Genomic DNA, 20,226 nt, shown 5'->3' on the forward strand with positions numbered 1-20,226 from the left:
CGCACTGAAGAGCCTAGAGATTCCTAGAGAGAGCACTCCAATAGGCATTTGTAGCTCCTCCAGCGCCATTCTATGGTCAGTGTCTGGCAGATGTTGACCACAGGGTTGCACTGGAGGGGCCTAGAGATTCCTAGAGATTCTCTTGGGAATAAACATAGTGTTTTTGTTATTTGCAGTTTTTCCACATTCATGGGGGTCCTGTGCCCCTAACCCCAGCGAATGTGGAGGGGTGTGTGTGTGTATGAGGCACATATGTTTTCTTTGTTTTGTATCTTCAAGTCATTTTTGACTTCTGGAGACCCTAACCTGCTTATGGAACCTATCCTGGGATTTTCTTGGCAAGAATTGTTCAGAGGAGGTTTGCCATTATCTTCCCCTGAGATCAAGAGAGTGTGACTTGCCCAAGGTCACCCAGTGGATTTGCAAGCAAACCTTGAGTTCTGGGTGTGAATCTTAGCTGCTGCTGCTACTGCTGCTGCTGCTGCTGCTCCTAGGGGAAAAGAAAATTTAGCAGGATCCATCCTATCCCCCAATTTGCAGCGAAGCTATTTGCAAATAGACAATTTTGTCGAAGGGGAACAGCAAAGGTGCTGTTACTCCATGGGCTTCTTAGTCATGCTCAAAATGGAGAACATTTTGGAAATCCTCCTGGACAGAAGTTGAAATGTAGGGCATGTCCTGGGAAAGGAGGACATCTGGTCCTCCTGCAGGTAAGGGGTCTGTCTACATGTTATTCTGCTCCCTGGATTCATCCAAGGTTTCCAGGCAAAAACCTGTAACAAATGTTGAGAACAGCAGAGAGTGAAAGTGCAAAACCAGTTACATTAATAACAAAAATTGTGACCACAGATTATTTGCATAGCTTTAAAGTGGATGATGAAGACACAGAAATAATTTAAAGATTTTCTATACCTTGGTTCAGTCATAAATAAAAATAGAGACTAGGAACTTGGAAGCACAGCTATAAAAGAATTAGATTAAGTTCCTCAAGTGCAAAAGTACATTATGTAATGCCAAAGTCAGGATTGCCCATGCCATAGTATTTCCAGTTTCTATATATGGTTGTGAAAGCTAGAAAGTGAAGAAAGCTGATAGGAGGAAAATCAATTCATTTGAAATGTGGCATTAGAGAAGGGAACTATGGACACCATGGAGTGCCAGAATGACTAATGAATGTTGTGCTAAATAAAATCAAGCATGAATTCTCACTAGAAGCTAAAATAACTGAAGTAACTAAACCTAAGGGATATCATAAAACAGTGTGACTCATTAGAAAGCTAATGCTTCGTAAGGTGGAAAGCAGTAGGAAAAGACGGAAACCACAATTGCCGGTGGATAGATTCAGTCAAAGAGCCAATGTGCCATAGTGTTTTGAGTGTTGGATGACGAATGACTCTGGAGACCGGGCTTGATTCCTAGCTCAGTCATGGAAACTCACTGGGTGACCTTGGGTAGGTCACACTCTCTCAGCCTCAGGAGAAGACAATGGCAAACTTCCTCTGAACAAACCTTGCCAAGATTCTTTGGAGATTTTTAAACAGAGGCTGAATGGTCATCTGTCGGAAGTGCTTTGATTCTTTTCCTGCATGGCAGGGGGTTGGCCTGGATGACCCTTGAGGTCTCTTCCAGTTCCACTTCTATGATTCTATGTTTTTAGAAGTGGGTTTATCCTGTACTATTGTCACATGCTCTCAGCCTCAGGAAATGGCAACTCTTCCCTGAATAAATCTTGTTTAGAAAACCCTAGGATAGGATTGCCATAGTTGAAAGCATACAGTGACAACATCAAGAACAGTTGTTTCTCTGAGATCAGCTTTGAGTTTTTCAGAACTGGCAGAGTTCATTAGCATCCATATGAATTTCTGGACTAATCTTCAGGCCCAGTCATCCTAACTGTTTTAGTCCAGTCAGATTGGCATCTGACCCTGACCAAATGAAGGTTAACTTTCTGCTGGCCTTCTGTTGTTGACTGATGGAAATGATCTAGGGCTGGAATATGAAACAATCTCCTGAGAAGATCTCACCCACCCTCATTTCCTTATTTAAGTTTCATTTCTTGGTTGCTGCACATCAGGAAAGAACTGGGGATGTAAATGTAAACAAGAATAATTGGGGGTGGAAATGTATTGCACACGCCCTAAGAAATTTTGCATCTTAGGCTGTGCAAAATGTTTTGCTCAACCTGCAGGAGGTGGTTTTAAAGAAACAAAAGGATATTGCAGAGAGATAGAAAAGTGTATTTTTTAATAAAATAAAATAAAATAAAAGCTAAGCTGCCCATGTTGAAAAGGGAAGGTTTGTGGTGGGCCTTCGGAAGATTTATAAAGGGCAGCGACAGACTTCTTACCTTTTCAGATTTCTTTTAAAAGGAGTGGAGGGAGTGTGCCGATGGCACAAGATTCGATAGGAACTGAGGTGCTGAGCCTTCTCTCTACTTGTTTAATATAAATTTCCATCAATTTATGTAAATCACTTAGATCTCAAGTTTAATTTGTCAGTTTCTTAGGGAAAACTTTTATTTTTATTTTTTTATTTTTTTTGGCACATGGAACAAAGATCAGATGAGAGGTTAGATTGAGAGAAAGAGGCTGCAACCGCACTGGAGAAATAATCCAGTTTGATACCACTTTGACTGTTATGGCTCAATGCTATGGAATTCTAGGAAGTGTAGTTAGTTTGTTGTGGCAGAGCTTTCCAAGCCATAGTATTTGCCATTGCCATGTATGGATGTGAGAGATGGACAGTGAAAAAAGCAGATAAGAAAAAATCAACTCATTTGAGATGCAGTGTTGGAAAAATGTGCTCATGATACCATAGATAGCCAAAAAGGCAAACAAATAGGTCCTAGAACAAGACCTGTTTAAGGACCTATTTGTTTGTCTTTTTAGCTGCCCACAATATCCTCAGCACTCTTCTCTAGCATCACATCCCAAATGCATTGATTTTCTTTTTATCTGATTTTTTTCACTATCCAGCTCTCTCATCCATACATAGTGATCAGGAATACCATGGGCTGGATGATTCTAGCTGTAGTGCTCAATTGTACATCTTTACTCTTTGTGACCGTCTCTAGCTCTTTCATGGCTGCTCTTCCCATTCCTAGTCTCCTTCTTATCCCTTAACTGCGGTCTCCATTCTGAACAATGTTTGGTCCAAGGTATGTTTCCATTTCTTCGTTGTCTAATTTGAATTTACGTAGGTCATTATTTTTGTTTTATGTTCAGCAGCACGAGTGCCTCTGCACTTTCTTCCTTGACCTTCCTCAGTAATTGTTCCAAGTCCTTGATGTTTTCCGCTAATAATATTGTACCATCCACATATCTTAGATTGTTGATGTTCCTTCCTATCTTCATTCCTCCTCCTCAGTCTAATCTTGCTTTTTGTATTATGTTTTCTGCCTACAAGTTAAACAGGTAGGGTGATAATATGCAGCCTTGTCTGACTCATTTGCCAATTGGGAACCATTCTGTTTCTCCATGGTCTGTTCTGATAGTGGCCTCTTGTCCTGAGTACAACTTTCTCATCAGAACTAACAAGTGTATTGGCATACCCATCCTTTGAGAGTGTTCCATAGCTTTTTATGATCAATGCCATCAAATGCTGGATTGTAATTCCTAGCAGTCCTAGCCAGCATAGCCAATGGTGAGGAATATTAGAAGTTGTATTCTAGCAATATTGAGGAGGCTATATGATTCCTAGACCTTTGTTAATAGGTCTACAAATAAGTCATTTGTGGAATCACAAAATTGTAAGAATTTTGTAGGTCAGAAATCCTTACCCAAGGATCATTGTCTGAGTGCAACAACAACAACAACAACAAAAAACCAGACATTCACGCTCTGTGGTGGCTGGTGGCTCCTATATGAGTGGGACAGTGAATGTGCTTTGGATTTTAGTTTGGACTTTAAGGATACTGTCTAGGGCACTGAAACTATTTGGGAGGTTGTGTTCAGCATCTTGAGAAGCTTCTATACATTTCAGACTAAGCTCCAAAGCAGATTTACTTCACTACCGCCATCAACTACCATTGTGTGCATTCACCCACACAAAGAGATACACACACACTCACTACAATAGCACTGTCTTCTTCTTGATGTAGGACCATTAAATAGCTTCATGACATATTTGGCTCCCTCTGTATATTTTTGGCAATGATTCCCTACCACCTTCAGCCCTCATGGCACACTGTTTCTGGCTTTGGACCATGCTCACTACACCCCCTGTTTCCTGTACTTTCAAAACCCTCTAAAAAGAGATGGTTGGACTTCAAGCATGGTGGTTCAGCTCTTTTCCTAGAAGCTACCACTAAATGGAACCTGGTGCAAAAGAAATACTGTATATGTAGGATTAAAGAAGTCTGAGCTGAGGGGTTTATTCTATGCAGTTTATCACACGGGGGAAATCCCGTCCAAAAACGGGGGTTTAAATAGGGAAAAAACTGCAAAAGTGGGTTGATTTTCACACAGTGTCATTGTTAAACTAATGTTAATCTGAACAGAAAGTGGAGGGAAAGTAGACAAAAGCTGCTCTTTTTTACTTTCAGCTTTTGTTTACTTTCTGTTTGGGTTAACCCAAGTTTAACGACATGTGTGAAAATCAACCTGCTTTTGCTGTTTTTTTCTACCTTTTAAATCCCATTTTTGCAAGGGATTTCCCCCGTGTGATAAACTCATACGTATCAGACCTGAGCAGAGTACACTGTCCATCCAAACATCTAAACAAGGGACCCATTCCTATATAACTCAACTTATTTCTCTCTTCACTTCAACAGTATAGATTGGGGAGTGAGTGTCCTCCTTACTGTTAAAAATATTGGGAATCAGACATCCTTAGCAATGTGGCAATTGCCTAAATGTCAACTAGTGGATCCCAACCTGTGTCTCCAGAGCCTGGGAAAATTATATTTTTTTACTAAAAGAGGTGTTTTTGAGAGCTGTGGCCCAAAATAGTAAATTTTCCATGTTTCTTCCCACGTCTACCATAAAAAATACTAGCACTAACACCTGTATTTATTTTTCTTTCATAGACTATTGAGCATGGGAAAGTAACAGGATAGATGTTCTTATAATAGACAACGTAATGAAAGAAGTTTCTGCAAACTCCATCTTAGGGTGAATGGTCTAATTTTTACATATAGTAAGATGCACTCCATCAGACATTTCCACCATGCATCTTTTATTCTTTCTTCTTCCAGTTCCTATTAAACAAACAGAAGTCGTGTTGCAGAGAGTTTGATAAAAGTGTACCCCTAGCACAGTGAAGAGCTGCTAAAAATGCCTTCATGTGCAGTCTGGGGCAAACTGTCTTTTTTAAAATTCTTCCCCATCATTTTCTTCTTCAAACGAGTCAGTCCCGACTTCTTCGTAGTCTTTCTCCAGGGCAGCCAGATCTTCTCGGGCCTCAGAGAACTCTCCTTCCTCCATGCCTTCACCCACATACCAGTGCACAAAAGCTCGCTTGGCGTACATCAGGTCAAACTTGTGATCCAGCCTCGCCCAGGCCTCAGCAATGGCAGTGGTATTGCTGAGCATGCAGACAGCACGTTGGACTTGAGCCAGGTCACCCCCGGGGACTACAGTAGGTGGCTGGTAATTGATGCCAACCTGGCAAGGGAAAAAGGAACCAAAGAAGCAGAAATTAAAAAGCTGATGGGCTAATACAGCAGCATCACAGGACAAAACAAGACTTTCCATTGAAAAATACCTTCATAGGTATTGTGAGCCCAGCTGGATGAAACATGAATGACATAATACTTTCTAGCAGTAAACCAAGGTGAATCTATGGCACTTGCTTTGGAACTGAATGTCAGCATCCTGGAGATATGCAGAGATATATGATGCAAGTGACATTTAGTGTTCCCACATCATTGGAACAGTAAATTTTCAGCTTTTAGATAACTTTTAACAGAGCTATTCCAGAGACTGAACCTGTTTTGGAGATAGGGCCCTGTCTGTTAGATAGCTCCAGCTGTTGATGCTGTGTGCCTTCAAGTCATTATGGTTACTTATGGTTACCCTAAGGCGAACCTATTGTAGAGTTTTCTTGGTAAGATTTCTTCAGAGGAAGTTTGTCATTGTCATCCTCTGAGGCTGAAAGAGTGTGACTTGCCCAAGGTTACCCAGTGTATTTCCATGGCCAAGCCAGGATTTGAACCTTGGTCTCCTAGTGTCCTAGTCCAACACTCAAACCACTACACCACTGGCTCTCCTATGATTCCTTATAGCCATCATTAAAACTTGGAGTGGATCCACTATATGGCACTGATAATTTGGCTTCACAAAGGAGATAACCAACCCCCTAACATTTTGGTTGCTGGAATTTCAGGTCAAGATCCTGTTGGTGTCTTACACATATGTAAATACCATTCTGCAATTGGTTGTGATTTTAGGCCATTGGGCATGAGTTATATTCTAATGAACATTAGAGCATAAGCAGCATTATGCTGGTTTAATCATTACACAAGCAAATGTGCTATCTAGCACACTATAAAAGGACAGCTCTTGAAACAGACAAGCAATCTGCAGTTCAACAAGCCCTGCACATTCCTGCCAGGTTTTTCCACAACTGTGTGATCCAGCATAACTCCAAGCTTGTCTACTTTTCCAATATGCAGCTGCTAAACAGTATAATATACAATATATAATATAATATATTATATAATATACTGTATAGCCGTCTAACTAAAAGATTGTATGTACAGCGCTGTGTAAATTTACAGCGCTATATAAATAAAGGTTAATAATAATAATAATAATAATATATTGGCCTCATCCAATCCACAGAGCTAAATCATTCAAACTCAATGCCTGCATAAGGTCAACTTACAAAAAGAAAGAATGGCTCCCATAGAGGTGCAGTACATGTAAAGAGCATTTTATACACCACTTACATTGGGCACTTTAAGGCTACAGTCCCATAAGACAGAGCACCCACTTTTCTTTGCTCACCTTGAATCCAGTGGGGCACCAATCCACAAACTGGATTGTTCTTTTGGTCTTGATGGCAGCAATTGCTACATTGACTTCTTTGGGCACTACATCACCACGGTAGAGCATGCAGCAGGCCATGTATTTCCCATGACGAGGGTCACATTTCACCATCTGGTTGCTGGGCTCAAAGCAAGAGCTGGTGATCTCAGCCACAGAGAGCTGCTCATGGTAGGCCTTCTCAGAGGAGACGATGGGAGCATAGGTCACCAATGGGAAGTGGATGCGAGGGTAGGGCACCAAGTTGGTTTGGAACTCTGTCAGGTCCACGTTCAGGGCACCATCAAAGCGCAAGGAAGCAGTGATAGAGGAGACGATCTGGCTGATGAGGCGGTTCAGGTTGGTGTAAGTGGGACATTCAATGTCCAGGTTACGACGACAGATGTCATAGATGGCCTCATTGTCCACCATGAAGGCACAGTCAGAGTGCTCCAGAGTGGTGTGGGTGGTCAGGATAGAATTGTAGGGCTCCACCACTGCTGTGGAAACCTGTGGGGCTGGATAGATGGCAAACTCCAGTTTGGACTTCTTGCCATAGTCCACAGAAAGGCGTTCCATCAGCAAGGAGGTAAAGCCAGAGCCCGTGCCTCCACCAAAGCTGTGAAAAATCAGGAACCCTTGTAGACCACAGCAGGCATCAGTCTGAAAGGAGAACCATATTTACAAGACAGGTGAAGCCTCCATATTTCCAAAGTCCCTTTTACCCCAGTGTGGTGTTGTCTGCCCTGCCTAAAGATCATTTTGTCAATACTCAAACTAGTTTCAAATGCATTTCATTGTCATGTTTGTTAACTTATGGTGACTCTAAAGCGAACCTATCACAGGATTTTCTTGGCATAATTTGGTCAAAGGGAGTTTTCTATTGCCTTCCTCTGAAGCTGAGAGAGTGTGAATTGCTGAAGGGCACCCAATGGATTTCCATGCCCAAGCAGGATTCAAACCATGAACAATAATCCAGCAATGAAACTACTACACCACACTAGCTCTATTGTCATGTTTAATCACTAAGAATTCTGGAATCTTTAAGGCTTTGAGTGGCTAGAAACTGACAACAGAGCTGATCTATGTGAGTGTCATCATATGGTAACACTATACTTGGACTGTACTACTGTACTTCAGATTACTGGAAGAGGATCTCATAACTGACTGTTGCTTTATATTAAAATAAACATCTCTTTAAGATTAAACTCACAACAAATCAATCAGATTGGTTATCGCTGTATAATACAACCCTTTCTGTTCTAATCAGTGCAAGTGTTAAAGAAAATATATTTTAAAATGTGGGAGCTCAACACATATAAAATATCCAAAGCTGGAGCTCATCACATATAAAGTATCCAAGATCTGCAAGAAAAATATGCCCCATACGCTTATTGTTTGCATATCTTCTGATTTTGTAAAACAACAACAACAACAACGAGAAATTTGGAGTGAAGTGTTGGATACGGTTCAGGAATGTACTGGGTATGACTTAGCATGTAATTCTAAACTGCTTCTCTTGAAATGTGAAGTTCATGTAATAGAGTTAGAAGTTTCAGTTCTTTGGATTACAGACAAAATCTGCATTGCTGAAATATGGAGAATGAAAGAATTGCCTTTGTTCAAATATTGTTGGTGAATATATGGTATCAGGTTGACTGGATTAACTACCATATAGGAAGAGAGAACAACAATTGTTGCAGGAAACAAATTTCTAGAACGATGGGCACTTTTTAAAAAATGAAATTACTGAAATGAAAAAAATCACTGCTAAGGTGACCACTGGCTAAATTGTTATAATTTATGGTTTCATTTTCTCCCCATGTCTTTCTATTCCTTAAGTTTATTTTTATTTCCCCTCTTTTCATTATTTCTTCCTTGGGGGGAGGGTGGTATTTTTTCCCTATCTGGGTTTTGTTTTGTTTTTTGGTCTTTAGGCTACTTCAATAAGTTTGAAAAAAACATGAAACCAACAACTGAAGTATGAGTTCTGCCAGACCAAACAAGACCAAAAAAAATACAAAAATCCCCTTTTATTATTATTGTTTTATGTGTTTCTCAACATACTTCTTAGTTTTGTCTAAGTGTTGTAAAGTCCAAGAGGCATGATCAAGCACAATTAAACCTTCTCATTCTCCCAAACATACAAACAATCTCTTCAGTTTATAAACTTTCTCAGGTTCCATTAGAGGAAATCAAACTTTTGTTTTCCAAAGGAACTCTCATGGATTAAGCATATAAATATTACCCCCAAAATGAAACCATTTTGCTACAGTTGCGGCAGCCTGTTTTCCTCACATGCATGACTTTTGTCCTCAAGCTTTTGTTTGAGTCTTTGCTCCTGTCCTCTCCAAAAACCTGTATACGCAAACATCATGGCTTGAGTCTTCATTCTTCCTGGCTTTCTGTGGACCTTTGCCTTCAAGACACATATCTATTGCCCCAACCAAACCTTAGTTTCTGGTGTTGCCTTCCAATTTCCTGTATTCTGTTAATTTTGTGTGCTGTGATTTGAATGTGTTATCTTAGTATGTTTGCTACGTTCTATTTTTCTTAATAAAAATAACCTTGGGGTCTCTATAGTGAGTACTGGTATAGCTGTTACTGGATCCTGCATATAATGTTACCCCCTCTTGCATAGCTGAGAGTATCTCCAAATTAATTCAGGTAGGTTGTAACTGCTAGTGGAAACTTTACTAGCTCCACACATTTACAGTAACAGGAATGCTGGGAGTTCCGGTCCAGCAGCACTTGGAGGACCTCGTGATTCCTACCTTAGTTAGACATGCAGAGGTTCCTTGGCAAACAAGATGATATGGAATAGGCTCCCTCAAGGTAAAAGTTTTAAAAAATTACTGGTCTTCTAACAAACACCATCCCATAGCCCACTACTGTATAGCAGTAACTGATATGAACAAAATAAGAATTTCTGTCACTCCAGTTTTCTATTGCTTTCTGATCTCAACTATGTCATTTTTAATAGATGGGCTTGTACTCACCAGCTTACGAATACGATCCAGTACCATGTCAATGCTCTCCTTGCCAATGGTGTAGTGACCACGAGCATAATTATTAGCTGCATCTTCCTTGCCAGTAATCAGTTGTTCTGGGTGGAAAAGCTGGCGGTAGGTCCCAGCCCGCACTTCATCTGTTAACAAAGGGAAGCATATGCCTTGATTAAACTTCTTATGAATATGCTTCATTAGTATGGATGTGTTTAGTCAAAGACCTTGACTGAGATGCTACATTGGGCTTGTCTACAAGCATGTAACAGTAACTATACCATCCTTTCCCTGAATACCAACATTGTGCAACTGACTGTGGGCACTTTCCACTGTTCAGTTATAACACTATGGGGCTGAGCAGATGGACTAGGATAGCACAGGTCAAGATCATGCTACCCGGGCTCAGGTCCCAACCCAAGTTAGTCCCAGGCTGGCCAGGGAACTGCTACCACCATGTGTCTCTTACCTTCCTCTACCATCACTACTACTGGGAAGCCCCCCCCCCATCACATTTGACATAGAATCATAAAATTATATAGTTAGAAGCGATCACAAGGGCCATGGAAACGGAGTCCATGACTGGCTGCCCCCACATGGCCAAGTGCCCTATTTCTACATCAGACATGGTAATGGGGTGTCTCAGTAGCAGCGACAGTGGAGGAAGGGAAGGGACTCATAGGACCATCAGGTCTGCTAGGGTTTGCTATGGAGTTTTAAAGAAACTCCATGGCAAATTGCAGGTCATTTTGACCCACATTAAGGCCCTTTTGACTTGGATCAGGCCAGATCCACATCCAATCTGCTCAGATCCAGCCCAATTCTGGCCCAAGGGTATTGGTCTACATCATCCAAACAGGATGACATGAGGCTGGGAGGAAACATGGGTCTTTTGGCCCATACAGATAGCCCCTATGATTCTGCTTTAACAGCCATGGCAACATCCCTGGAGTTTGCAATTTAGGGAGAGGTACTTAGAATTCTCAGTCAGAGAGCCCTATTGTCTCCCCAAACTACAAACACTAGGATTCCATAGGAGGGAACTGTGGCAGTTAAAGTGGCCTTGGAGTGCTATAACTGTGCAGTGTGGAAGGGTCCTGTGTTTCTGCCAATGTGTTTATTTATTGTTTATTGTCCCATTGTGTAATGGGAATGCACACTGATTGATTTGGAATAAAGTGAACATCGAAGGCACTGACAGATAGTTCTGCAGGTGTTGGTTATCACCTATAAAGCCCTACATGGCTTGGGCCTGAGTTACTTGAGGGACCGCATCTCCCCTTATGATCTACCCCGCACACTCAGAACATCCGGCAAGAATCTATTGGAAACACCATCTTCCAAATATGTCTCCTCATCTCAAAAGGCCTTCACAATAGTGGCCCCGAGGTTGTGGAACAGCCTTCCTGACGAGCTCTGCCTTACAACCCCCTTGGAAACATTTAAAAAGAGACTTAAAACCATGCTCTTTCACCAAGCTTTCCCCCTGCTGAGTGATAACTGATATGCCCTATATGACAACGACATTCCCTGGATGTTTGATGGTTTGATAAATTATTGATGTTACATTTTACTGTTTAGTGTTTTTAAGATTGTTGTATGTATTTCGATTTTAGTAGTCTGTAACTCTGCTTCGATCCATCAGGAGAGGCGGGGAAACACAAATAAAATTTTATTATTATTATAATATTATTATCCAAGAAAGTTCAGTTGCATGGCTGGAATTTTGTTTGTTAGTACGCACTTGGGTAGACCTACTCAGGCAAAGGTTGAATGATCAGTCAACACATAATTCAAATCAGTTGATTCAATGGTTGTACCCTAATCTGGAGTATTAGGTCTATGTGAAATACAGTTGCCCCTCCATTTCGTGGACTTGGGATCCACATCCCTCGCTTATGCATGAGTGGCAAATGTAGGGAGATAAAATGGGGGGGGCGCACCCATGATTAAATATTGGGGCATGAATATTGGTGGTTTTTATTGGGGGGGCTTGAACAGATTCACCATGAAAATGGAGGGGCGATTGTAGTTTCACTTGTGGAACTCTGCTTTCAGAATGATGAACTGAATACATCCATTGCATAATAGTTGAAAAAGTACAGCTGTATGTGCAAAGGAAGTTACATATATGCACAATACTAAGAGAATTCCAGGCCTTCTATCTGTTTCTAATTCTGTGTGCATGAATCTTACATGCTGTTTTCTTTTCTGGTTTCATTCTATGCAGAGTTTGTGAATGCTTGATCCCTAGAAGCCAAATGGGGATTATGTTGATGCTATAGCCTGATCCACAGATCAGGCCAAGCTGCAGATGGGCATCATGCAACCTTCCAGGGCTTTGGAAGTTACTTTGAAAAAGAACAAGTATAATTACATGCCAAAGCCATCCACATCCATCTATAGCTGGGACCCAGTGGATACTATTACTATTACTTATGGATAACCTCAGCATGCCATTATATTCATTCTTCTTCAACATAATTGCCAAAGCTTTGTTCCAGATGTTGTTGGGCTGCAGACCCCAGCACCCCTGCTTCTACCATTGTACCCCAATACTCTGCCCAGATCAATGGCCATTTCACACTACACATTATAGCACTATGATTCCACTTCAGAGGCTCTAATTCACTTTAACTGCCATGGCAACATTCTATGGAAACCCAGGATTCCATAGGGTGGAAACATAGTAGTTAGTGAACTATAGCCGGCATGGCATAGTGGTTTAAATATTGGACTAGAGCTCTGGAGACTAGGGTTTGAATCCCTACTCAGCCATGGAAATCCACTAGGTGGCCTTTAGCAAAGTTACACTATCTCCACTTCAGAGAAAGGCAAAAGCAACCCCTTTTTGAACAAATCCTGCCAAGAAAACCCAATGATAGAGTCACCTTAGGGTTGACATAAGTAGGAGATGACTTATCAAATAGTGTTATAACTGTGTAGTGTGAAAAGGCACAGGGAAGCCGTAGAATAATGTTTTCACACAGTGCATGCAAAAGGTCAGCTTAGGACAGTATCTAAACTCTGTGACCAGTGAATTTATCTCCCCTGCCCTTTTGTAATGTATCACTCTCTCAAAACTGGTAGAAAGAATCTCACACAAAAGGAACAAGCAAAATATACTTCCAGAAAGTCATATTGTTTGCACTTTTAAGGAGAAAATCCAGAAACCTCTTTTTAAAAATATGTTAGATTCCTTGTAGGCAGTGTTTCAAAAAACTAGAGCTGTAGACAGCATTGGAATTTATTTATAAAGATAATAATACACCAGAGGCGCTACAGAGGAATCTGTAAATCCAAGCATTTCATTACATCAGGGTGCTGCTTATGGCTACTCCTGGGCTGTTTAAGGGCTTCTGGAAGTAAAAATAAAAGAAAATTAAAAATAAAAACCTTCTTTTCAAAAAAGAAAAAGACCTTTTGGGCAACCCCCCCTTTTCTTCTTCTTCTTCTTCTTCTTATTATTATTATTATTATTATTATTATTATTAAAAAAAGTTTGGCTTCTATGATTCTATGAGACTCCTGTATGGGAGTTACATCTTTGTAAGTGGATATATATATGCAAGAATTAGAATTGTTCAGTTTCATAGCATCCGTATCCAGTAGAGTTGCTGTTATATATTAGTACAGTATATAGCAGAGCCGAGAAAGTGCCTGATATGCATTGCAAGCCAACACATGATTATTTATGCCCGTGTCCCAATACACATCCTTGCAATTCACTAGCAGGGTTTCTTAACACCCCTGCTAATCAGCTAAGTATGCATAAGGTAACATTCAGTAAAAATTCTGGCCATTTTTTACTCCCAAAATGCCCTCTGGCATTTCTCCCCAATTTTTATCATCTCCTAGGTGAATTTAGGTGCTTGACAACTCCCTTTTTAAAAAACAGGAGGTGAACAAAACCCCAGGAGGGCTAAAAACATCGCAAAAATGCCTTTACACCTCCTATTGGGGTTAGTTATGGGGAAATTTGGGTGGGTTTTTGGTGGGGATGCCATGGGGAGGGCAGCCCTCAAAGGTCTCCCAGGGAATTTATGCAGTCCTCTAGACTTTCAGTTTCTTACCCCTGCATTACATGATGGTTCTGTTGCAGACATGCATTTTAGATAAAATGAATTTATTAGACACAGCTAGGTAGTTTTACTTTCTTGCTGCAGTAATGGAATTTGAGTAGATACAACTTTTGCACCTGTTTACAAATTCCTTCTTTTGTACAACTGTAAAAGATGCAGGCATCTTGTCTGCCTTAGTATAGCTGCATCCGCACGCAGCAACAGTCCGGTTTGACACCACTTTAACTGCCATGGCTCAATGCTATGGAATTGTGGGAATTGTAGTTTGTTGTGGCACTGGAGCTCAGGTGCCATAGCAAACTACATTTCCCACAGTGCCATAGCATTGAGCCACGGCAATTGTCATTGTGCTTTGATTCCCAGCACTGATGCACATTAAATAGTCTTCACTTGCCAAGTTGTTGCACTCACCTACTACTGTAGGTTCTAGGTCCACCATAACAGCCCGTGGCACGTGCTTTTCATTACGCGTTTCACTAAAGAACGTGGTAAAAGAGTCATCATCATTCAAATTATTTTGTTGATTCTGGAAAGTACCATCTGGCTGGATGCCATGTTCAAGGCAGAAAAGCTCCCAGCATGCATTGCCAATCTGAACTCCAGCTTGTCCAACATGAACAGAGATGCATTCACGCTGCAGAATAAACACAGAGCAAAGGTCAGAACAAGCAGAGCTCATTGAACATCAGTTCAGAAGAAAACATTTTGTTGGAGCATTACTGATGAAATTTCAGAAAAAAAGTACAGATTTGCCAAAGAAACCCACAAATTCATAGTGTCACCTAAGTGGACAAGTGACTTGAAGGAACATAGACACACACATGGTTAACATGGTATGTATCTGATGGGCTGTAGTTTACAAAGGTTAATACTATTATCAATTAATTAGTCTTGAAGTTAATTTGAGATTCTGTTGTTTTGGCATGCTTTAAATATCTGAATCTGCACTGTTAGGACCTAATTATTTCAACAAAATAAAACAAAATCTGGATGTGTCCATCACATCTGAAAAATGCTGAATGATAGGGAACAGGGGCAAAACCAGGTTATAAAAGAGTTTGCTCCAGCTGCAATACTCCACATGCCAATGTCAAGAAAGTCTGCAAACTTCACTGTCAGCTATGCATTCTCTAGATGAGTCCATGTACAGACCTGTGTACAAGGATGCAGAAAGAAGAGCCTTGATGCCATTTGAATTCTGACAAATCTTGGAAAGGGGCCCATGTACCATGCGGGTTTATTTTTATTTCCAACTAGGACTTGATGCAACTATAGCCAGACAGGGTTTCTTCGTGGAGTGTAACCTAAGAAGGCTGTGGTGCCTCCTGATTCCTTAACTCTTTTCTGGGAGCAGAGATAGCAGTGCCATTTCAAAAATATTTCCTGTTGTAACTCCTACAACTCACCAGAAAAGTACCGTGGGCAAATATTTTAGTTCAAACATTTATAAATAGATTTGAATTTAAGAGTATGAAAGCTGGCAGAAGGTTTAAACATTTTTAGCTCTTCATTCTTCTTTCTATTCTATGCAGCATGTATAAGCTAGCAAATCTAGAAGAAAAACCACCTCCAAGCTGGAAAGTGCCAGCCCAAAAGACATTGTTGCTGTTGTGTGTGCCTTCAAATCATTTCCAGCTTATTGTGATCCTAAGATGAATCTATGACAGGTTTTTCTTGGCAAGATTTGTTCAGAGGGGGATCGCCCTTGTCTTTCTCTGAGGCTGGGAAAATGTGACTTGTCCAAGTTCATCCAATGGTTTCCATGGCTGAGCAGGAATGTGAACGCTGGTCTCCAGAGTCATAGTCCAATGCTCAACCCAGTACACCACATTTACTCTCTCTAAAGTCCTCCAATCTGAACAGAAGGTGAACCATACACAAAATTAGAATATACATTATTATTGCCCTACGTTTCTAAGGCTAGAATACCAACCTATAAAGTCATTCACAAGATCTGTATTGTGCTGTCAGAACACATGAAACCACCTTGTACTAACTCACTGACTATTGGTCAATTTAAGTGAGTGTCCTTCAAAGCAAAGGAAGACAACCTCATGTTCTCCAGACATTTTTGACTGGAAGTCCCACAGTCCCTAGCCACTGGCTTCTTTGGTTGTCTTTTAGAGGAGTTGTAATCCAAACATCTGGAAAGCATCCAAGAGCAATGTATCTGGCAAGGGTACCAGTTTTTCCCAGCCCTGCTTGAAGATGCTGGAGGTTGAACCTGGAGGTCTTCTGCATACAGATTATTAAGAAAAAAACATCCTCAAAAATCCTGTTTTCTTCATGATAAAAAGATGTGTATGTTTAACCTGCTTTTGTAGTAGCAGAATCAGTGGGTTGTTGAACAACTAGCAATTGTACAGAAACAAGAACTGGAATTAACTGTTATCATCTCAATTACTTTCAAAATTCAAAGCTTAATTTAAGCTAGGTACAACAGTAAAGCAGAAAAATGGTTATAGATATGAGCATGTGCAGAGAGTACTTTTGCTTATCACTCAGAACATAATAAAAAGCCCAAACACAGCTTCAGTTAATTCGAGTGTGTTCCTGGTTAAATAGGCAGTTTCTTTCTTTCAGTTAGTCTCAAAGGTGCTACAACATCTCTCTGCACACATGAGTTTATCACACGGGAGGAATTTCTCTTTAATTTAGAATGGAAAGAAAGTGGGGCCAGAACGCATTCACGTGAATTCGCTAGTTCAGCGAATTTATGTGAATTCGAATTGTGTTCGAACTGACTTCCCATTGCCCAAAAGTAGCTTGCCATTGCCCGAAATTGCATGTGATCACCTCTCACGTAATAACATAAAACCCCATGATTGGATTCGGACTGACTTCCCATTGCCCAAAAGTGCGTTTGGTAGTCTATCATACAATAACGTTAAACCCCATGATTGCATTCGGATTGCCATTGGATTATACTTCCAATTTCCCTTGTCTGATAACGTCCACAGATTCTACAGACTAACACAGCTATATCTTTGAATTCTACCAAAAGGAAAAAGATAGTGATATAGCTACACAGGAAGTTTTCTTACATTTCTAATAACTATTGTTTCTAATAACTTTTGTTGTTGTTCTTGAGAGGCATAATTTTTTTGATCCCTTTCAAAGAATTACACTTGCTAGCTTCAGCTCCTTGGTTGTGAGACACAGCTATTCCATTGGTAATGAAGTGATCTAAATGAAGCATTGGAAGCTTCATAGGCAATGAAACCCCATAATTCAATTTCTGAGTCCTGAGCTTTTTACCTGGAAGTCAAAGTTTGGCATTCCACTGTAGTCCTGAATTGTATTATTTAATTCTTCTCACCCCTACTTGGAAATTATGACCAGGATCCTGCTGGTTAGGATCTTGCAGGGCTGGAACCCTGTTAGTCACAACTAGAGTAGACCTACTGAATCAATTGTTGAATGGTGAATCAACACATAGACAATTGCATTGATTCCCCACTCAGCCATGAAAACCCACTGGGTGACTTTGAGTGAGTCACATCTTCTCAGCCCCAGAAAAACCCCATGTTAGGTTTACCATAGGGTTGCTGTAATTTGGAAATGACTTGAAGGCACAGATCAACAACAACAGTTCTACTCTAGATATGACTAATAATAGAATTCAGGCCAATATTAAATGCTTTAGCTTTTGTCAATATGTTGTTCCCGTCTGAACAGAGTGGTATTAATTTCTTTATACGGTACAAATATCTGGATAGGTTCCACAGGTTTTGGTTGTCTAAAGATACTTTACAATCTTAGTGGTCCTTAGATACTGTACAGTCTAAACATGTTTACTCAGAAGCAGAGCCTTTCAAAGTAAGGTCAGGGGAACTAACTCTAATGCAAGAATGTATAGGATTTGGTTACTTCAGAAAATAGCTCAATGTCTGTGTCAAAAGGAACCATTAAAACCTAACTGAGGGTCATGAAAGAAGCAATCCATTTTGGAACGATATAAGAAATTAAAGTAAAGAAGAGTCCAGACAGTTAAAAAGGATATAAGAAGCAGGGTTCAGTAATCTCAGGAAATGAAAATCAAGTATATGTTAATACGAAAGACATTATAGATACATAATGATGTAGAGATGATTTCACATTGAGTGCTCTCCAATTACTGTATATAACTTTTACATTTTTTTACTTTTATTATTGATTTTGAGTGTATGAATGATATTAAACCAATTTTTAAAAAATGAAAGAAGCCATCCACTCTAAAACATTCCCTGATTTTTATTTTTCTTTGTGAGAAGCATACCTTCAGAGCAGAGCAATGAAGGGAGGGACAATATCATTTCCTCTCATTCTCACTCTCTTTCCCATATTCCCTCTTACCATAATGTTCTGGGTGATTCTCGCTTCCTTTCTTGGTCAGCTGCAGTTAGAAGTCTCAGTTTCTGTTCTTCACTACTTGCGTTGTATCACTTTGAGCTAAAGTGCAGGAGTCTAAGTGGCACCAGCACCAAACACCTGCTCTTGCCCATCAGTGTCATAGAGCAGAGGAGGAAAGAGGTCACAATTCCCAACACACACACACACACACATACACAACCTGACCCAGTTACATCATCAGCTTTTTACATAGAGTTATATGTATAATTTTAAACTCATCCCTTTTACATGGAATGCAAATATAGTTCAAGTTCAGCTATTCACCTGAGCTTATAATGTGGATCATAGATCAGAACTCTGTTTCTGAAATGTTTTAAAGAGTTAATCTCCCTCCATTTCCAGTAACTTGAAGCAATTCAGATTTTGGATAGAATTTTATATAATCAGAGACTCACAGAACACAGAATACAGTTGGATGGAATTCCAAGGGATATACAGTCCAACATTCTGCCAGTGTAGAAATTCACTGCTAAAGCAATCCTGAGAAGTGGCCATCTAACCTGTCTAAAAACCTTCAACAAAGCAGAGATCACAGACTTCTGAAGGAGGGTAGGTCTTACCCTCCTTCAGAAGTGGAGACTGCCATGGTCGCCTTAGTCGATGATCTCTGTCTGGGCACCGACAGGGGTAATGTGACCTTGCTGGTGCTCTTGGACATCTCAGCAGCTTTCGATACCATCGACCATGGTATCCTTCTGGAACACCTGAGGGAGCTGGGTATCAGGGGCACTGTGCTCCAGTGGTTCTGATCCTACCTCTCGGTTATATTCCAGATGGTGAAGCTGGGGGACACTTGCTCCTCTAAGAGGGAGCTGACATCTGGCGTCCCCCAAGGCGCCATTCTGTCTCCCATGCTATTTAACATTTACATGAAACCACTGGGAGAAATCATCCGGAGATCTGGGGTGTGATGTTATTAGTATGCTGATGACACCCAAATATGTTTCTCTATGTCTCGAACTGATACAGTGTCAAAGGATGTCATCTCCCCTCTGAATGCCTGCCTGGAGTCCGTAATGGGCTGGATGAGGGAAAACAGACTCAGACTGAATACAGAGAAAACGAAAGTTCTTGGGAAAGGTCCCTCAGGTCTAAGGAAGGAAATCTGTCAACCTGTCCTGGACAGGGTCACACTTCCCCTGAAGGACGAAGTTCACAGTCTAGGAGTACTTCTGGACTCGTCCCTGCAATTGACATCTCAGGCAGATGCGACAGCCAGAAGTGCTTGCTATCAACTTCAGTTGATACACCAACTGCGACCCTACCTAGACCGAGGGGACCTTGAAACTGTGGTACATGCTCTGGTAATCCCTCAGTTAGATTTCTGTAATGCGCTCTACATGGGGCTACCCTTGTACCAAGTTCAGAAGCTCCAGTTAGTACAAAATATGACAGCCAGATTGGTCACCGGTTCATCTAGGCTTGGCCATATAACACCTATTTTGAAAGATCTTCATTGGCTTCCCATTTGCTTCCGGGCACAATACAAGGTGTTGGTTATTACCTTTAAAGCCCTATATGACTTGGGCCCAGGTTACTTACAGGATTGCATCTCCCTATATAATCCGCCCTGCACTCTTAGAACATCAGGAAAGAATTTAATGGAAACAGCGTCTACTAAATATGTGTCAACCTTGCAAAGGGCCTTTACTACAGTGGCTCCAAGATTGTGGAACAGCCTCTCAGAGGAGATTCGCTTGATAATCTCCCTGGGGCCATTCAGAAAGGCAGTAAAAACGGAACTTTTCCGTCAAGCATACCCCCCTGACATTACATGACCAAGAA

General features: G+C 40.8%; 1 protein-coding gene across 1 annotated transcript; it reads right to left on the bottom strand.

Annotated features, from left to right (window-relative positions):
* Positions 1–5,154: 5,154 nt before the first annotated feature.
* On the bottom strand, positions 5,155–18,514 carry LOC121930483 (tubulin alpha-8 chain). Its single transcript, XM_042466872.1, has 5 exons — positions 18,385–18,514; positions 14,461–14,683; positions 9,965–10,113; positions 6,948–7,628; positions 5,155–5,603 (listed from the first exon to the last, which is right to left on the bottom strand). The coding sequence occupies exons 1-5, from the start codon at positions 18,385–18,387 to the stop codon at positions 5,310–5,312; spliced, it is 1,350 nt and encodes a 449-aa protein (XP_042322806.1). The 5' UTR covers positions 18,388–18,514; the 3' UTR covers positions 5,155–5,309.
* Between the last annotated feature and the right edge of the window lie 1,712 nt (positions 18,515–20,226).

Source organism: Sceloporus undulatus, chromosome 5 (genome assembly GCF_019175285.1).
Source record: "Sceloporus undulatus isolate JIND9_A2432 ecotype Alabama chromosome 5, SceUnd_v1.1, whole genome shotgun sequence".
Classification (NCBI taxonomy): Eukaryota; Metazoa; Chordata; class Lepidosauria; order Squamata; family Phrynosomatidae; genus Sceloporus; species Sceloporus undulatus.

Coding starts and splice junctions, on each gene's coding strand:
- LOC121930483 (XM_042466872.1), bottom strand. Junction 7,629..9,964: donor TGGATCGTATTCGTAAGCTG/GTGAGTACAAGC, acceptor TTCTCCTTTCAG/ACTGATGCCTGCTGTGGTCT. Junction 5,604..6,947: donor GGTGCCCCACTGGATTCAAG/GTGAGCAAAGAA, acceptor TTCCCTTGCCAG/GTTGGCATCAATTACCAGCC.